Genomic DNA, 19,021 nt, shown 5'->3' on the forward strand with positions numbered 1-19,021 from the left:
GAGATATGACCGTTTGAAGTAGGGAGAGTGTGAAAACCAAGTTTTGAGAAAATCGACTTTGAAGTGAGGCACCGTTTTCATGCACAGTCAAATCAATGGGCAAAGATAACTCCTTAGATACGGGCATCGAAAATTTGACGAGAATAGTGAAATTTGGCATGAGCTTAGATTATACACTTAATAATGTACATACAAATTTTTGAAACAATCCAATTATCACTTTTGTAGTTATTCATTATTATGCAAGATGTTCTTAAAACAAATAAAACACTGAAAAAAAAAATGCCGACAATTGTTCACTTTTTCAAGAATTTTTTATATTTAAATAAAGAATCAATGAAATAAGAATTATTAATGTGAAATTTTTGTCTTATTCAATAGAGAAAATAAGATTTCAAATACCCAAAGTTAAAGACGGGCTTATAATTTGAAAGTACAGCTTTGAAACTACGTGAAGCCGGGTGGGCATGGAAAGAATTATCAAGAAGAGGATTAGAGAGGAAGAGATAGAATGAGAGAGTAAAATACACACACACACGCACGCACGCACGCACACACACACAAACACACACATGTGAGAGAAAGAGAGAGAGAGAGAGAGAGAGAGAGAAAAAGAGAGAGAGAGAGAAAGAAAGAGAGAGAGAGAGAGAGAGAGAGAGAGAGAGAGAGATAGAAAGAGAAAAAGAGGAGCGAGAGGGGGAGGGGAGAGAGACTGCTTGTGCATTAAGAGGACGCGAGGGAAATAGAATAAAGATTGAAACCTGTATAAGTGTATGTGTATTTGTGTGTGTGTGTGTGTGTGTGTGTGTGTTTGTATGTGTGAAAGAAACAAAAGGGAGACGGAGAGAGTGGGGTAGACATGAAGAAAGGGATGGAGGCGGAGCAAAGAATTGTAGGGATAGTTTAAAGAAAGCATTTTGTTACAAAGTAAGTCATAGTCAATCAACTGGAAACATATTGACCAATGAGATTGCAATTAAAGAAATGGGCTGGTCAAATCAATCATTGCATGTTTCCATTTTGAGTCAGATGACAGCTTGAGGAGGAGGGGTGGGGCTTATTGTGTAGTGACTTACATGAAAACATGTTATTGAATCTCTCAAGTTTTCCTTAGCGTTCCACCACATTGTTCATTGTCTAAAAAGACCCCCCCCTTTCTTTCAGTATACAGAGAGAGCACGACAAAACGAACATCCCCCTCTCTCTCTCTCTCTCTCTCTCTCTCTCTCTCTCTCTTTTTTTTTTTTTTTTCTCTCTCTCTGTTTGTCTCTCTCCCCTCTTCGTCTATCTATCTATCTATCTATCTATCTATCTATCTATTTATCTATCTATTTATCCATAAATAGGTTTGTCTTTCTGTTTGTTTATCTATCCATTTCATTTTTTAGTTACACGTATATCCACCGGGAGTTCATTAATTGTTGAAGGCTCTATTTATTATTCTGCTTTTGTACTTAAAATTAAATGTTTATACTACAACAATCTCTGTAAGTGTAAGTGTAAGTGTACTGTTGTCCTATTAAGTCTTAGAATGTCCTATAATTTCATGAATAAAAAAAAAGAGGGACAAAAGAGGACCCTCACCTCGATCACCAATGCAGCTAGACAAAGAAGTAAAAGCACGTGGTGTGTATCAAAATGCACAAACACACACGTATGTAACACACGCATGCTGACGTCATGAAGCATCGCCCGAGTATTATGGCCTACAGCCACAGCGCATGTGATGAGAGTTGACCAATCAGAATCATTCATTTGTAAGGTTGTCAGGGAAAAACCTAGACTTGTTTACAGTTTTTAAAGTTCATTATTGGTTGAACCATGACATTGTGGAAACAGTCATGCTTTCTCTGAGATAGATAAAGACACGCCCTTTGCTGTGATATCTTACATCTTATTGGTGGAGAAAAAAACTCGGTATTACTAAGCTTTGGAAATGGTGGCTCTCTGAGAGAAAGTCAACTCTCATTTTGAATGTGTCACTGATAGTTGCATTTTTAAACTTGAAATTTATATAACTTATCGTCAATATTTATGTTGAATTATTATGTTTTCATGTAGAAAAATGATTGTAGTTTCTGAAACAACCAAAAACTGAAATTTGATAGTTTTGACCATTTCCACTTTAAAACCGGTTTTCTTCGTTTTCCAAATCCCGACTTAATACCGCTTCGAGGTGGAGGGTCACTTATGAGTATTATAATAAAGGTTACAATACGATACTAAATAGTATGTAGTAGACTATAGTCAATAGCAACGAAAATTAGCGAAGCAAGACCTCAAAGTCAAAGACTCAAAGTCCGTGGTCCATTAAAAACACAATGATTCAATGACTCTCTCTCTCTCTCTAACTAAAATAGAACGTAAACAGTAAAATCTTTCCATTGGATATAATAAATCAACTTAGACTCAAAGTAAACTGATTATTGTCCAACAGTAGTTTTACGGGGATGTGAGATTTTGAGAGTGAGAATGAGAAGACGAAATGACTTACCTTCATAGAATACTCTTTATTCTTCGTGCTGGCTTGAACTTTGCCGAACATCATGCCATCTGAGTAAATGAAAGTCAAAACATGACCTGACTGATGATGATTTTCACCTCGCGAGACACTTTTATGCTCATTGGAGAAGTATTTCATAAAGGCGGAGATGGAAATAAAGTTAGTGTCGCCATTTTTCTCGATTGTTTAGAGCCAGCCGGTTCGTTACCATGCGTTGCTGCGCGGGATGACGTCACGACTTTTGAAGACTATTTCACGCCAATAAACTGTGCGAAAATATATTCTGCAAATATTTTTTTTATTCAACGCGTGCAGAGCATTATTCAACGATTACGCATTTACTAAGAAATGATAGGGTTTTCCAATGTGAGGGCTAGGATAAATAGAATTTAATGAGTTCATCTATATTGATTAATCCCTAAATTATTATCAAGATCCGTGAGAAAATGTTTTTTAAAATTGAAATCATCACCCTTAAGCTCAACGAATATATATTATTGGGATAAACTATTCGACATGAGGTTCACCTCAGGCACAATATTTTTATAACACGATATAATATACAAGCAGGGGCGGTTGGTCACATTGTATTTAAGGCGGCACAAATCCGAAATACAGAATCAAATTTTATTGGTCTAGTTAATTTAACTTAATTTGACCTACTTTGTATGTGTGTGTGTGTGTGGGTGTGTATGTGTGTGTGTGTGTGTGTGGAGGGGGGTATTGCAATTGTTTGAATATGTGCGTGTATTTGTGTGTGCGTGTATGTGTGTGTGTTAGAATATTAAGAGACGTACTCACAAAAGAACATCAATTATCTTGGACAAAACTTGTCTGTTAACTTTCACCTGTTCATTATAACGACTCACAGACGCAGCATGTCCTGTTTCCAACTGATTTCTTATATCTACAACGTTGAAAAGTTTATATTTAACAGCATCTGTGACATGGCTATTTGATTCAGAATGTTTCTCCAGTGCCTGAGAGATGTGCGCAATATCACTGAATCCTCCTGTTGTCCGTTTTAGCATACATCACCAAAAATCAAGCAATAAAAACAATGAAGCGTTTTACGGCTTTCACTGGCAGTAAGCCATTCAACATTTTAAAAATAATCATTATTAAATCGGCGCTGTCTCCTCGGTGTGTTAGAAACTAAGTTAAAATTCACTGGTTTGTGTGGACCTAAATCTTTCACCACGATTTTCTCTTGAGGGGATAAGTGTCGGAATCGATTTTCAATTAAAAAATCAACATGATTCATGATTGGTTACAAATTACAGAAATAACTTTTTAAAATAAAATGATTCAAGATAAAAACAGGTAGGTTTCATAAACAATGACAACAGCGATAATACATTTTCTCTGAATACTAACGGTATGACACACAACTTTAGAATAATTGAATTTAAAAATCCACATTTAATTCCAAACGCAAAGCACTTGTTAACTTCACACACAATCAGCGACATATTTATAATTATACTATTATTAGACAATGCACCCAATACAAGTTGAGTAGGGATCGTTGGGAGTGTGCGGGGATGAAGGACTCCGTGGGGTCAGGGATTTTTATTTATAGTACCATGGGGCTCTTCTCGGTGCATACTTTGTTTACTGTTCTTTTTGATATTTAATATATATTTAAGCAAAACCAACAATGACAAAATATATATTTATTGCCATTCTCTTCATCCGTATATCTAAGTGAAGCAAAGCCTCTTCTTTCAGTGATAAAACTGATATGGTTTTAATTTATCCCAAGTAGGACCTCAGGGCGTGCATCGCTAGTTTGGCGTCTTGGCCTAATTATTTTAGCAGTGAAAGACAATAGTTAGTTGGGGAGGGAGGGTGGAGGGAGATGGGGAGTGGTAACTAACTTTCTTCAAGGTACAACAGAGTATAGGATAAGGACAGGACGGCCAAACGAATACTGGCTCATATAAACAAACAAAAACTTCCCCACCACACCACACCCTCCGCTCATTGTCACCCCGCGCAGGCAACGGGGGAAAGATGAAACGTGCCGATTTGACGCCACCTTCGCGGCGCGAAGCACGAGTCATCAAATATTAAATTCAAAACAAAAAGCAGTATGTGCTAAATTTTTAATTTTATCAAAATTTTAAAATTGAAGTTTTTTGTTTGGTTGACATGCTACATGCTAATCTTCGGAAAATATAGGGCGGCACAAAACAACTTCGCTCTATTGACCGACCGCCGGTGTATACAAGAGCTATGAGTTTACGTACCTTTGCATAATCTGTAGCTATAAAAAGATGAAGCCCTCGATCCATATAAGGACGTGCAAAGTCCCACAAAGCTTTCACACTTTCCATTGAATTCCGGGAAGGATCAAAAGGCATACCCGGACTTCTCCCAATTCTGGCATGAATACAGACAAGGTTTAGATCCACCACGTCATAGCCTTTGGCCAACCGAATTGTCTCGACATTTACAAGTTTATCTTTAGTTTTGTTCACTTTTCTATTAGAAAGTTCACTTTTGCAGAACATGTTCATATTCCTCAACGTAACCAAATCATCTTGGGTCTCCTGACTTGAATTGCGGTGCGCACCAGAAGGCATTGGAAATCGTTTTTTTCTCATGTCTGAAATACAATCCAGAATGGTTTCATTTTCACTCATCCACGTATCATATTGACCTTCAAGCATTTCACCATCTACACTTTGCAGATGAGTTTGATTAAGTTTGGCGTCAAAATGTCTTATGTATTCACAAGCTTTACGACAAATGTCAGAGTTTCCTAAAGCCTGAATTATGCTTTTGTCGAGTTGTTGGTCTTGGAAAATTCTGACTAGCATTTCGTTGACATGTTTCCTGAGAGAATCAGTTGGTTTCATCAGCTTTTTCAACAATAAGCCCATACTGGGGTATCTTCCTCCTAAGCTTTTCCTTAGACGTGGGCCATAAAATCGATGACGCATGAGTTGGCGTAAGAAGAGATGATTGGTACGAAAGTAGACAATCTCTTGAGGGTATTGTTCATTGAAGGGAATGTCGAAATTAACCTGTGGTGATCGACCAAATTTCTGTGGATAAATGGATTATACAAGAGTGATAATGAATACACGTGGATAAGAGAACTGGTCAGTGGATTATTATTATTATTATTATTATTAAGTTTTCAGTTTTACATGGGTTGCCAGTCCATTTATGGGTATCTACAGACTTAAATTTTAGACCTGATTTTCAATAGTTGGAATCTCTAAAGACTCGTCTCAAACTATTTTAATGTACAAGGGAGATAAGTATTTGTTTAAATAAGTGACTGTGCGTAATATATATATATATATATATATATATATATATATATATATGTGTGTGTGTGTGTGTGTGTGTGTGTGTGTGTGTGTGTGTGTGTGTGTTTCCCTGCGGGTTCCCCACTTTTGATGTATTTGTTTACTATCAGGGAGTGACGTATTCTTAATTGCAGGTCAAAAACCTAAATTGTTTTGGATTCATTGGCCCCACCAACCTTCTGTGAGAACCTTTTACAGGGTAAACCCTTATGAAACGTGGCTTGTTTAACACAAGATCAGTATGTAATATAAAAGGACAACTCTGGTTTATGGACACATTTTGGACAACGACAATGACATTATAGTCATAACAAAGACGTGGTTAAAAAAGGAAAATTGTGATTTCATCATTAGTAAAATAAAACCTGCTTGGTACAATGTGATCAAGAAAAGCCGGAAAGGTCTACAGGGGGGGGGGGGGGGGGGTAATGATAGTTGACAACATAAATATTGCCTTACAGAAAATAACAATAACAACTAAGCCAACTACCTTCGAAACCATCGGATGTCAACTAAAAGACAAAACATGCACTTAACGTTGCTCTTATTTATCGCCCAACAGCATTTACCAAAAACAAATAACGAGAAGACAGTTTTTGACAGAATTTGAACAGTATTTCATCGATCTGTCGACAAAAGACAATCTTTACATCTTATGGGATTTCAACATCCATGTGAATGACGAGTCAGATAACAATGCATCGAATTGTCTCAATATAATTGAGGCACCGAACTATGTCCAACTCATCACAGAACCAACACGCGATAGACCTCATAATTAAACACCGTGATGACACTTTGTTGAATAACACTAACACCAACATATTGGGTGGGGTTCCTGACCTCCCATAGTGAGCAGGGGGGGGGGGGTGTGTGTCACAGTAAAGATTGTTCACAATTATCTTATTAAATTTTATTTTATTAAGAACTGAATTCATCTCACTCCAGTTATATTTCGGTAGGCTTAGATAAACTTTACCTTGTAATATGAGATCGTCTTTCCTTTTATAGCCTTCCCTCGAATTAATTTCTAATTAGTGAATACTTTTCGTTCTACATTCTGTCACGTAGCCACTTATTATAAAAGCTGATAGGTCTAACATTCGACACTCACTTCTCTCCACAATCTATGCCAGACGGCCAGTCGCTCTATTCCTTATATATACTGGAAGATTTTTATCTTTTGGGACTTTGTGGATATTATATCTCCACCATTAAGACGCCGGAGCTTTTAACTTTGATTGTATAATCTTCAAGGATCAAACCTGAGCCCGCTGTCAAAGAACTATACAATAACCCCTTACCAACTGCCTGGAAGTGGAATTTTACGAGCCCGAGCCTGTTATCAGAGGAATATATCATCCAAGCCCGTCAACAGCCTGGAAACGTAAACTTACGAACCTGACATATTATCATAAGTTACGTAATATATTCACATCTCTATTTGTAACTGCCACGATCACTATTTATCTCTTTTAATTAAATTTCATCATTATTTTTTATTTCATTGTAAACAAATCGTTAATTGTTTTTCATTTATAGTAACTAGTAAATCCTGGGGACTCATTCTACATATATCTTTATGCATAGTCGAGTAGCTCTTTACTCACTCGAGACCATGACAGGGGGGGGGGGGGGGTACATACTGTGTCTTCTATCCCCTTATATCTGTTTTCCAACATGCTTTCTGTCTTTGTCTTGGAATGAGATTACTTGGTTTTGTCCTGGCCCTGGCCGGAGTCCTAGCTGGGAGGGAAACAGTCAAATGCATAGTTATTGTTTTGGGAGATGATATTTTTTTCATTGTAAATCATCTCTCTGTTATGTATTATTATATTTGTTATTTTGAATTTATAATGTAAGCATTTGAGTGTATTCCTCTTTGTTGGATTTTGTGCTTGTGTCCGGATGAGACTTATAGGTGATCTCAAACTAAGTTCATTGGTGGTGTGCTCTTGGAATCTACATCTGATCCCTTTTTGTTCCCAGTTCCCCTTTGTCTTATTTTCTCTTGGGTGCTTTAATTATAATTCTAGAACTTTTTACTATCCCATTTTCTTCCTTTTTACTGGCGGTGATATAACCTAAATGTGTTGCAAGCGCCGTAAAACCCTTAAGAACAAACAAACAAACATAACACCAACGTACAAAGTAACCACATATCAGACCATCAATCTTGTTTTATTTGAATTGGATTTGGACAAATAGAAACCCACAAAAAAGACAGTACACTGTAAGAGAGAAAGCTTATGCAAAAAGGGTGCACAAGAATTCTATTGCAAAATGGTCAATTATTCCAGCAAATGGGTTTAGTGAGTTGACGATGCAGGTAATTCAGTAGCATTTGGTCAGTGAATGATACGTGTGGGACCGTTGGTGGACTGGCTATCGTGTGAGTCCCAGTTTGGGCATGAAAAACTGACATTTATGAAAATATTATTATATCATAAAGGCCGGGGTTTAGCATTAATATTTAGGATTTAACACGTTTCAGGTTGAGTATGATTAGCTTTTACTCTTAGTGGGCCGGTTTTAGACTGACATGGGGTGGTCAAAATAAGTAGGAGGAGCGGTTTGAAGGAATTGTGGGGACAGTTTACAATAGGCTATAAAATAGTCTTTCTCATCGAACCGGGATTCGACATTCTACTTTTTGACTCTTTAGGCTGCACTTCCCTAAGTCTTTCTGCATTATGTTGCAAATTCTAACTTCCTACTAAGAACCTTAATTTAAAGGACTTAGAAATATTCCATCTACAACACAATAGTAGTATATTGAGAGCTGAATGACTAGAACCAGATTAAAAAGATGGATGTGGATGATTGGTGTGATCGTTTTTTTACCTGCTAATCGATATTTTTAGATCTATTATGTATTGATTTTAGTTTGATTATGTATTTATAAGGACTCATTGTTATTATTTGTTATTGAATGTTTATTCAATTCCCATTTTGAGTTCGATTATATATCGAATGGTCAAATGCTTTATAATAAGTCCGTTTCGTACACCTGAGTCTAATGACTCATAGTTATTGATTAAATATACAATTATCTTATTGGCTATTAGATTGTATTTGACCTAGTTTTCTGATACTAATGCTTATTGAAATCATTTGATTGGTTCTTTCAAACCTACAAGTTCAAATATCTAGTATCCGATTGGTTGTCATCATCTCTTATACCAATGTTTAGTTCTCATTCCGTTTGATTGATACTTTGGACGTTTTTTTTTTTCTTCTTCTTATTTGTTAACTGTTAATACGCATTGTTTGTTTTGATCAGTAAGATGAGCGCGTGTGTTTATTGAGTGTTCGATTTGTCATCGATTATGTAGGCTATCGAATCGTTAATTGCGTAATAATAGGGCTATACAGCTGATTGAACGGCTAAAAGGATCCTATCCCGGTGTTATTAGGTTCCGACTGATTCACCCGCGCCGCAGCGCCGCAGCGCAAATTGAGGTCACACAGTACAGTCCAAGGACTATAACGCTGAGCCGCGTTGTTCTTTTAAATTGGTTTCTTGCTCCTGAGTCTAATGACTTATTAATTTAATCAATTAAAAGTCCATTGATTCCCTCAAAGGTCAAAGGGCAAATAGCTCAGGCGTCAGCCGCACAGCAGCGCGGCAAAAAAAAAATAGGTCAAGGTCATTCAGAGCAGCTGAGTCTAATGACTTATAGTTATTGATTAGATATAGAATATCCCTTTCTTAATTCCCAATGGGAAATGTGTCTTTAGTGTCTAGTCCAAATGAAGACTGACATAACAAAGGCATCAGCCGCAGCTCAGCGCCGTAAAAATGAGGTAAAACAAGGTAACTTGTTAAATACCACGCAGCGTAACGGGTAATCGAACTTGAAACCTTTAAGATACGAAGCAAAGACCACGCCGCTGGACCACGCTATCGTATAAGGAGTGTTTATTCAATTCCCAGGTCTGACTCCTGGACTTAGAACTTTTTTTTTTTTTAAAGAGAATTATTATAAACTTTCCCATGACAAATATCTACAAATCTCATTAGCTTTTGAGCGTGTTTCCACACCCACATCTGGAACACATTTACCCTCCCTGCTTGAGAGTTCACAGGCTTTATCGCCCTCTCGTGTTTATATTTAGATAAACCCGTTTTCAAACAACCTCGAAGATTAAATATCGTGAGAAACAGTCTTGGTATTCGTTTTCTTTCTTACAACTGCACCTGGTGGTTTATTTTACGTTAAAAGTCAAAACCCTACGTTCTGACTGCTTTTTAAAATTATTATTGTTATTTTTTTTTTTTTTTTAGATGTTCTCTCGTTTAAATACTGGTTTGTAATACAGTTACATTATTATCACCAGTCTTCTGATCGATAGGATAAAAGTGCGCTACCTAACCTCTAGAAGGGAACATCAATTGGTAGAGCTCTCGCTTTACACACAAAAGGAGTGGGTTCGAGTTTGTTTGTTTTGTTTTGTTGTTTTTATTCCCCTATCCATACAACACAATGATAAGGTAGCTAGGTCTGTTGGATCAAGCTGAAAGTACTTTTCGATAGTACATCTTTATTCCGTTCGTGTTATCACCCAATTGACAACGATGATTAGTTAACAGCGATCATCTCCAAGTGTAACCCCCCTCCTTCTTCATATTTTACAGTCTAATTCAATAAATGGAATACAGCTGCTCTAAATAATTAGTTCGCGTTATTTAGTCATTCATCACAAGACTTCGCGAAAACGTTATAGAAAAAAAAAATACTATACTATCAACTTAAGTAACTGTGACTGTAATTTTGATTATCTCGCCTCATTGGACACTACATTCTAAATATCTCATTTTATTTTGTGTCACCTCGCCATTACCATCGCATCATGAATTTAAAATTTCTAGCATCAAAAAAAAAAAAAAAAATTCCATTATTTAACTAAAAAAGATCTTGATATATACACATCTTCATTAAAAAATAATTATCACGCGTGTCCAATGATGCGACCGTAAAGATAATTTACCCACCAAACGAAGAAGAGATAAATCAAAGATAGTGCAGGCTGTAACAAATACGAGTACATTCGTTTCGTTTCAAGAAGTGAACTCAACACTGAAATTATGATGAACACTTTTATTCGATTCAGATTATTGTTAATAGAAAAACAGATTAAAGTAGATACCATGTCAGTCAAATCCCCTTTCTTCGTATTCCCCTCCTCTCTTTGAAAACGGATTTTAGAATCGATGATACCAAACGACTATTTTTCGAATTAACAAATTATGATCTGGACTTAATAAACCGTAATCACAGACACGTTAGTAGTTGCATTGTCCTGATTTGGTGATGTCTGTGAATCTTAAATACGAAAATGTCCGAAATAACACGATGTCACGCACAATTTTACTCGCGGTAATCAATGTTGATATATTTTTTTAATAATCATAGGTTCAAACTGACTTAAAATAGGTGTAATATCTCTATACAGATTTAATCATGAGAAGTTTTGTTTAATAGTTAAACGCCTTACCACTTATCAACGAAAGGGATCACCATATGAAATCGACACATGGTTAATTGGTGAATTTAGAAACAAAGTGTCTGTTTGCTGTCACCCTTGTCGTCTCAAACAATCAATTTTAAAGAATTATGTAGTTTTTACAGTGATTTACTGTACTGGGATGGAAGAATTATCATGTATGGTTGTGTTGTTTTTTTTTTCTTGGGTCATTTTTCTAAAGCGGGTCTTGTAGTTTGTAATTTCAGTCTTAAATGCCATTTGCTTTATTTTTTAAAATAAGACGACGGAGAATTTTATTTAATGCAATTAAAGTAGGTCTCGTTCTTGTCTAGGTCTGGTAAAATAAATGAGATGACGTCATACACTTAATACAATCCCCGTAGACAATGTTGATATTGTAGAAACCTCCGGTATAGAGATTAGAACATGAATTCGAAATCAAGACGTTTTGGTATGGTAGTTAAACAATCTATCCATCGACCAATTAAAGCCTCTTCACTATGTGAATACGACTTGTAGATGGGTGCAATAGGAGGTGAATGTTTTCATTGAAATTTCACGTAGGATCAATTAAATAGAAATACGACCGATAAGCAATGTCCATGTGTCCACACGAGTTAAACCCAATATCATGTTTTACAGTCATATTCTCTTTACCCAATATCATTTTTGGAAACATTTTGATTGGGTTAATGTAAAATTTACATCTGAATCAAAACTAAAAAGAATTTGTGACAAAAGCTTTTGTAAAACTCCAACAACTTTTAACACACGGACTTATTTAACTTGGCTGCTTTTTAATAAAAAATATTCTTGTCTGATATAATACTTGTACCCGTCATTTTCGACATGCGGCGGGTTTCGTGTTTTGTATCATGGACTTGAATTTTTTTTCGCAGCAAGAAATAAATAAATGAAACACAACAATCATTACAATACACAATATTGATTGATCAATTACTTAATACAATTACATGTCCTTGCCAAGTTACTCACTTCGTGAAATAGATTTTGATGAAAAAAAATGAAAAGACAATTCCATCACTTCATGTCCTATATTATGGTTATCATACCAAGACATAACCTAATTGAAAATGTAACAAAAATTTTGTGTAGGAATAGTAAATTTTATAAACCAGGTATACATTATCTCTAATTATGACATTAAACCATGAATGTTTTTAACGCACATTTTCAGGGTTTGACACTATATTTACTGTACTTCTCCAGTAACATTGTCGAAGTTTTTAGATATTTGATACCACAACACTTTTAGATAACAGCTGGTGTTTTTTCCTCAAATTTTATCGATCTGAGCAGATAATATATTTTATCCCAGTGAAACGCTGTCCTAACAGCTGCTATATTTTTTTAAGATGATAACCCAAATGATCAGTAACACCCAATGTGTAAGACGTAGACGTGCAGTCTTTTAGTCGGTAGTGTAATATCATACAAAAACATCTGTCAAATGCGTAGTAATACCTAATGGCGATTTACAAGACGGTCAAAATTTATTAAATAAAAGTTTTCAGGACAGAATATATCAATTGAACCTAAGAAATTAATTTTTTTCAAAGCCAAAATGTGTGTGATGTAATTGATTTTTTAAGCTAAAATTTATGAAATATAAACTCGATAGCAAAAATTTATCTAACCAAAACATTTGAAGTAAAACATTGTTGGCTAAAAATGTGAAGTTAAAGTTTTCTTACCAACATTTGGGAAGTAATCATTTTCAGGTCAAAGTTTATGAAATACAAACTGTATGACAAAAATGTATGAAACTAAAGTTTTTTTTTATCGAAATAGTGTCTGGTGAAAAAAATAAATAAATAAAAATTAAAAGTTTTGTGGTCATAATGAGTAAAGTAAAAGATTTTTCGACCAAAATTTATAAAATAAAAGTATGCGTGTAAAAATGTATGAAATGAATACTTTCTATCCAAAATCTATGCAATGAAATGTTTTTAGACCAAAATGTTTGTAGTAGTAGTATCTTGATAAAGTTTATGAATAAAGTATTATTTCTAACAAAAATATGTGAAGCAATAATTTTCCGACCAAATTGTCTGAAATGGACGTTTTCCAATCAAAATGTGAAAAGTAATAATGTTCTGACCCAATTATGAAATGAAAATTTTCTGTCAAAAATTATATGAAATTAAATTTTTCTGGTCGAAATGTGTAAAGTAAAAGTTTTCTGACCAAAATATAATAATATTATGACCAACGGTTATGAGATCAGAATACATATTCTCTCCAAATTGTCATTCTATCAAAAAATTGTATGAAATTTAAGTTTTTAATCAAAATGTGTGAAGTAAAAGTTTTCTGGTTAAAAATTGTATGAACGTTTGCCAGCAAAAATGTATGAATGTTTTCTGGCCAAATATATGAAGTAAACAATTTTTTAGGGGGTCAAAAATTATATATTTAGAATATTCTTTTGACAAAATTGTAGGAACGTCAAAACCACTGAAATAAAAGTTTTCAGGATAAATTGTATTAACGAAATTTTCCAGGCAAAATTTTGCGAAGTAACATTTGTCTGACCAAAAGATGTAAAGTATACTTTTTCTGACCAAAATGTGAGAAAATAAAATGTTTTCTACTAGAACTTCATAAGGTAAATGAAACTTTTTTTTTGTTTTGACAAAACGTGTGTAGTAATAGTTTTTCTGTAAATGTATTGTATCATAAATTATTGAAACCGTTACAAAATAAAAGACTTTTCCATGTCTTTCGCTTTTTGAGGCCTTCTCGAGGATTTGACAAAGGCAGAAAGTTTTGAATTTTCAAAGTGCTGACTACTTACCTGCAGAGAATTACCATCGACAGAGTAGAGACATAGCAGATATGACTGGCGATCCTATATTATTACAGACAGAAGCAGAGATGTCCTACAATTGTTGTAGAGGTGCGATGTCGGATACGACACCCAAAGTTTTGCCATAATTTTCAATTTTATTTTGTTACCATTAAAGTATAACGTTTACAGTCGTCCTTCTAAAATTATCAATGACATGATTAATGTCGATCCCACAAAGGTTATGAGTAAACCTTTGTTCTTCTCCCCGGCAGGGGCCAAATAACCTCAAAATATAGGTTACTAGCGATTTTTGATGTTTCTTTAATAAAGCAGGTGGTCGGTTAACGAGGTCAAGAGATTTTCTTAAAGATCATTTGAAACCGCCATTTTGACCAGAAAAGTTTATTTCACGTACTTCAATCAGATTTTTTTTGGCGGTTTCAAATGATCTTTAAGAAAATCTCTTGACCTCGTTAACCGACCACCTGCTTTATTAAAGAAACATCAAAAATCGCTAGTAACCTATATTTTGACCAGAAAAGTTTATTTCACGTACTTCAATCAGATTTTTTTTAAATTTCATATATTTTGACCAGCTAACTTTTATTTTATGTATTTTGGGACAAAAGAAAAATCAAATCAAAACAAAAAAACAAATGAAAAATAAATATATAAATAGATAAATATTTCGAAAGAAACAGCAAAAAAAAAAAAGATAAACAAATTAAAAAAAAAAAAAGAAATAAATAAAAAAAAACCCAACAAACTTTGACTTGGAATATTTTGACTAGAAAACTTTCATATCAAACATTTTGGTCAGAAAACTGATGTTATACGATTTGACCAGAAAAAGATTTCTCTTCGCCTTTTGGGGTTAGAAAACTTTCTTTTCATAAATTTGGGTTAAAAAAAAACAAACCCCATTAATCTTGTCATCAAAATATTACTAAACACATATTGACAAGAAAACTTTTATCTCAAATATATCGACCGGAAAACTTTCATTTCATATATATTTTGCCAGAAAACTTTTACTTCAATTACTTTGACCAAAAATATATTACTTCAATTATCTACATTGGTCAGAAAACTTTCAATTTATATATTTTGGCTTGAAAACAGTTATTTTATAATTTTGACAAGAAATTGTTTTGCGTTGAGGACGAGAACACGTGCATTTCATAATTTTTTGGGGGAACACACACACACACACACACACACACACACACAGAGAGACACACACAAAACATTGATTTTATCATAGCAACAAATTTCTACTATACACATTTTGGTTTTTTGACTGATAATTTATATAACACATTTCGGGCTATGAAACTTTAACTTCACACATTTTGTCCTGAAAACCGCTACATCGTACATTTTAGCCAGAAAAATGTTACTTTATATACTTTAGCCAGAAAACTTTTATTGTACACATTTTTGCAAGCAAACTTTTAATTCATGTGTTTTACCCGGAAAACCGTTACTTCATACATTTTGACCAGAAAGATAACGTTTCATACATTATATGGACAGAAAATTTTCATTTCATCAATTTTGGCCAGGAAATTTATATTGTACACAATTTGGCCAGAAAAACTTTTGCTTTTACTTTACAATATTTTTTTGGGGCCCAAAACTTTTACTTCACACATTAGAATAAAAAAAAAAGCAACAACAAAAAGCTAGTTCATAAAATTTAGCTATAAACGTTATGTACATATATATTATTCAGATATAAAATATTACGCAATAAAATTTATCATGAAAACTTTCATTTCAAACATTTTGTTCAGGATATTTTTTCTCATACATTTTAGCGTGTACAGTCTTCATTTCATTAATTCTTTTTCATTATAAAACTAAATTTCATAGATTTTGAACAGAACAGTCTTATTTCATAAATTTTGGCCAGAAAACTTAAACTCTAACTTTAAAATTTTCTTGTCACGAAAATTTTACTTCACACGTAATTGGTTAGAAAACTTCCATTTTGGTATTTTTGTCAGATCACTTTTGTTTCCTGTATTTTGCGAGAAAATTTTTACTTCCCACTCATTTTGGGTCGACGTCTAGCACTTTATTACCCTAATTTTATCTTTTGGGTTGGTTTTGGTTTACTAAACTACTAAGTAATTCAAGCGACCTTTGGAGCTATAACAGTGTAAAAGAGAGGGTTGCAATTCAAATGCAGGTTTTGTAAACTGTTTTTTCATTGGAAATAGTTCGAATCTTACACGTTTTGGTGAGATTTCTATTTCATATCCCTTATCTTATCTTTTGGGTGACATTGACCTTGGTTTTGGTTTTGATTTTGGTTTTGGTTTACTAAACTACGAAGTGATTCCATCGACTTTCGGAGCTAAAAGAGTGAAACAGAGAGGATTGAACTTCAACTGCAGGTTTTGAATAAACTCTTCCGAAACCATTTAGGTTTTGTAAGGAGTATTTTTGTTTTGTTTTTTTTTTGTTTTTGAAATAGGTTGAACTAGGGTTTGAACTGTCTTGTTCAAGGATAGCCCGCACGCCTGTAGTTGAGGTTATTTGGCCCCTGCCGTTTACTCATAACCTTTGTGGGATCGACATTAATCATGTCATTGATAATTTTAGAAGGACGACTGTAAACGTTATACTTTAATGGTAACAAAATAAAATTGAAAATTATGGCAAAACTTTGGGTGTCGTATCCGACATCGCACCTCTACAACAATTGTAGGACATCTCTGCTTCTGTCTGTAATAATATAGGATCACCAGTCATATCTGCTATGTCTCTACTCTGTCGATGGTAATTCTGCAGGGTAAGTAGTCAGCACTTTGAAAATTCAAAACTTTCTGCCTTTGTCAAATCCTCGAGAAGGCCTCAAAAAGCGAAAGACATGGAAAAGTCTTTTATTTTGTAACGGTTTCAATAATTTATGATACAATACATTTACAGAAAAACTATTACTACACACGTTTTGTCAAAACAAAAAAAAAGTTTCATTTACCTTATGAAGTTCTAGTAGAAAACATTTTATTTTCTCACATTTTGGTCAGAAAAAGTATACTTTACATCTTTTGGTCAGACAAATGTTACTTCGCAAAATTTTGCCTGGAAAATTTCGTTAATACAATTTATCCTGAAAATTTTATTTCAGTGGTTTTGACGTTCCTACAATTTTGTCAAAAGAATATTCTAAATATATAATTTTTGACCCCCTAAAAAATTGTTTACTTCATATATTTGGCCAGAAAACATTCATACATTTTTGCTGGCAAACGTTCATACAATTTTTAACCAGAAAACTTTTACTTCACACATTTTGATTAGAAACTTAAATTTCATACAATTTTTTGATAGAATGACAATTTGGAGAGAATATGTATTCTGATCTCATAACCGTTGGTCATAATATTATTATATTTTGGTCAGAAAACTTTTACTTTACACATTTCGACCAGAAAAATTTAATTTCATACAATTTTTGACAGAAAATTTTCATTTCATAATTGGGTCAGAACATTATTACTTTTCACATTTTGATTGGAAAACGTCCATTTCAGACAATTTGGTCGGAAAATTATTGCTTCACATATTTTTGTTAGAAATAATACTTTATTCATAAACTTTATCAAGATACTACTACTACAAACATTTTGGTCTAAAAACATTTCATTGCATAGATTTTGGATAGAAAGTATTCATTTCATACATTTTTACACGCATACTTTTATTTTATAAATTTTGGTCGAAAAATCTTTTACTTTACTCATTATGACCACAAAACTTTTAATTTTTATTTATTTATTTTTTTCACCAGACACTATTTCGATAAAAAAAAACTTTAGTTTCATACATTTTTGTCATACAGTTTGTATTTCATAAACTTTGACCTGAAAATGATTACTTCCCAAATGTAGGTAAGAAAACTTTAACTTCACATTTTTAGCCAACAATGTTTTACTTCAAATGTTTTGGTTAGATAAATTTTTGCTATCGAGTTTATATTTCATAAATTTTAGCTTAAAAAATCAATTACATCACACACATTTTGGCTTTGAAAAAAATTAATTTCTTAGGTTCAATTGATATATTCTGTCCTGAAAACTTTTATTTAATAAATTTTGACCGTCTTGTAAATCGCCATTAGGTATTACTACGCATTTGACAGATGTTTTTGTATGATATTACACTACCGACTAAAAGACTGCACGTCTACGTCTTACACATTGGGTGTTACTGATCATTTGGGTTATCATCTTAAAAAAATATAGCAGCTGTTAGGACAGCGTTTCACTGGGATAAAATATATTATCTGCTCAGATCGATAAAATTTGAGGAAAAAACACCAGCTGTTATCTAAAAGTGTTGTGGTATCAAATATCTAAAAACTTCGACAATGTTACTGGAGAAGTACAGTAAATATAGTGTCAAACCCTGAAAATGTGCGTTAAAAACATTCATGGTTTAATGTCATAATTAGAGATAATGTATACCTGGTTTATAAAATTTACTATTCCTACACAAAATTTTTGTTACATTTTCAATTAGGTTATGTCTTGGTATGATAACCATAATATAGGACATGAAGTGATGGAATTGTCTTTTCATTTTTTTTCATCAAAATCTATTTCACGAAGTGAGTAACTTGGCAAGGACATGTAATTGTATTAAGTAATTGATCAATCAATATTGTGTATTGTAATGATTGTTGTGTTTCATTTATTTATTTCTTGCTGCGAAAAAAAATTCAAGTCCATGATACAAAACACGAAACCCGCCGCATGTTGAAAATGACGGGTACAAGTATTATATCAGACAAGAATATTTTTTATTAAAAAGCAGCCAAGTTAAATAAGTCCGTGTGTTAAAAGTTGTTGGAGTTTTACAAAAGCTTTTGTCACAAATTCT

General features: G+C 33.6%; 1 protein-coding gene across 2 annotated transcripts in view; it reads right to left on the minus strand.

Annotated features, from left to right (window-relative positions):
- Positions 1–19,021, minus strand: part of LOC144957819 (uncharacterized) — a 73,807-nt gene that overhangs the window by 35,162 nt on the left and 19,624 nt on the right. The window contains exons 2-3 of one of the 2 annotated variants that reach the window (XR_013642219.1): positions 4,756–5,556; positions 2,495–2,553 (exon numbers count right to left, since the gene is read on the minus strand). Coding sequence is in view for 1 of the 2 variants with exons in the window: in XM_078889276.1 (XP_078745402.1) it covers positions 4,756–5,556 (801 nt within the window). In the remaining variant the exon portion in view is untranslated. The remainder of the gene's footprint in view (positions 1–2,494; positions 2,554–4,755; positions 5,557–19,021) is intronic. The other variant, XM_078889276.1, reaches the window with a different exon arrangement.

The sequence above is a fragment of the Berghia stephanieae genome, chromosome 12, assembly GCF_034508935.2.
Source record: "Berghia stephanieae isolate SIO BIC M18660-M18661 chromosome 12, UCSD_Bste_1.3, whole genome shotgun sequence".
NCBI classification, from domain to species: Eukaryota; Metazoa; Mollusca; class Gastropoda; order Nudibranchia; family Aeolidiidae; genus Berghia; species Berghia stephanieae.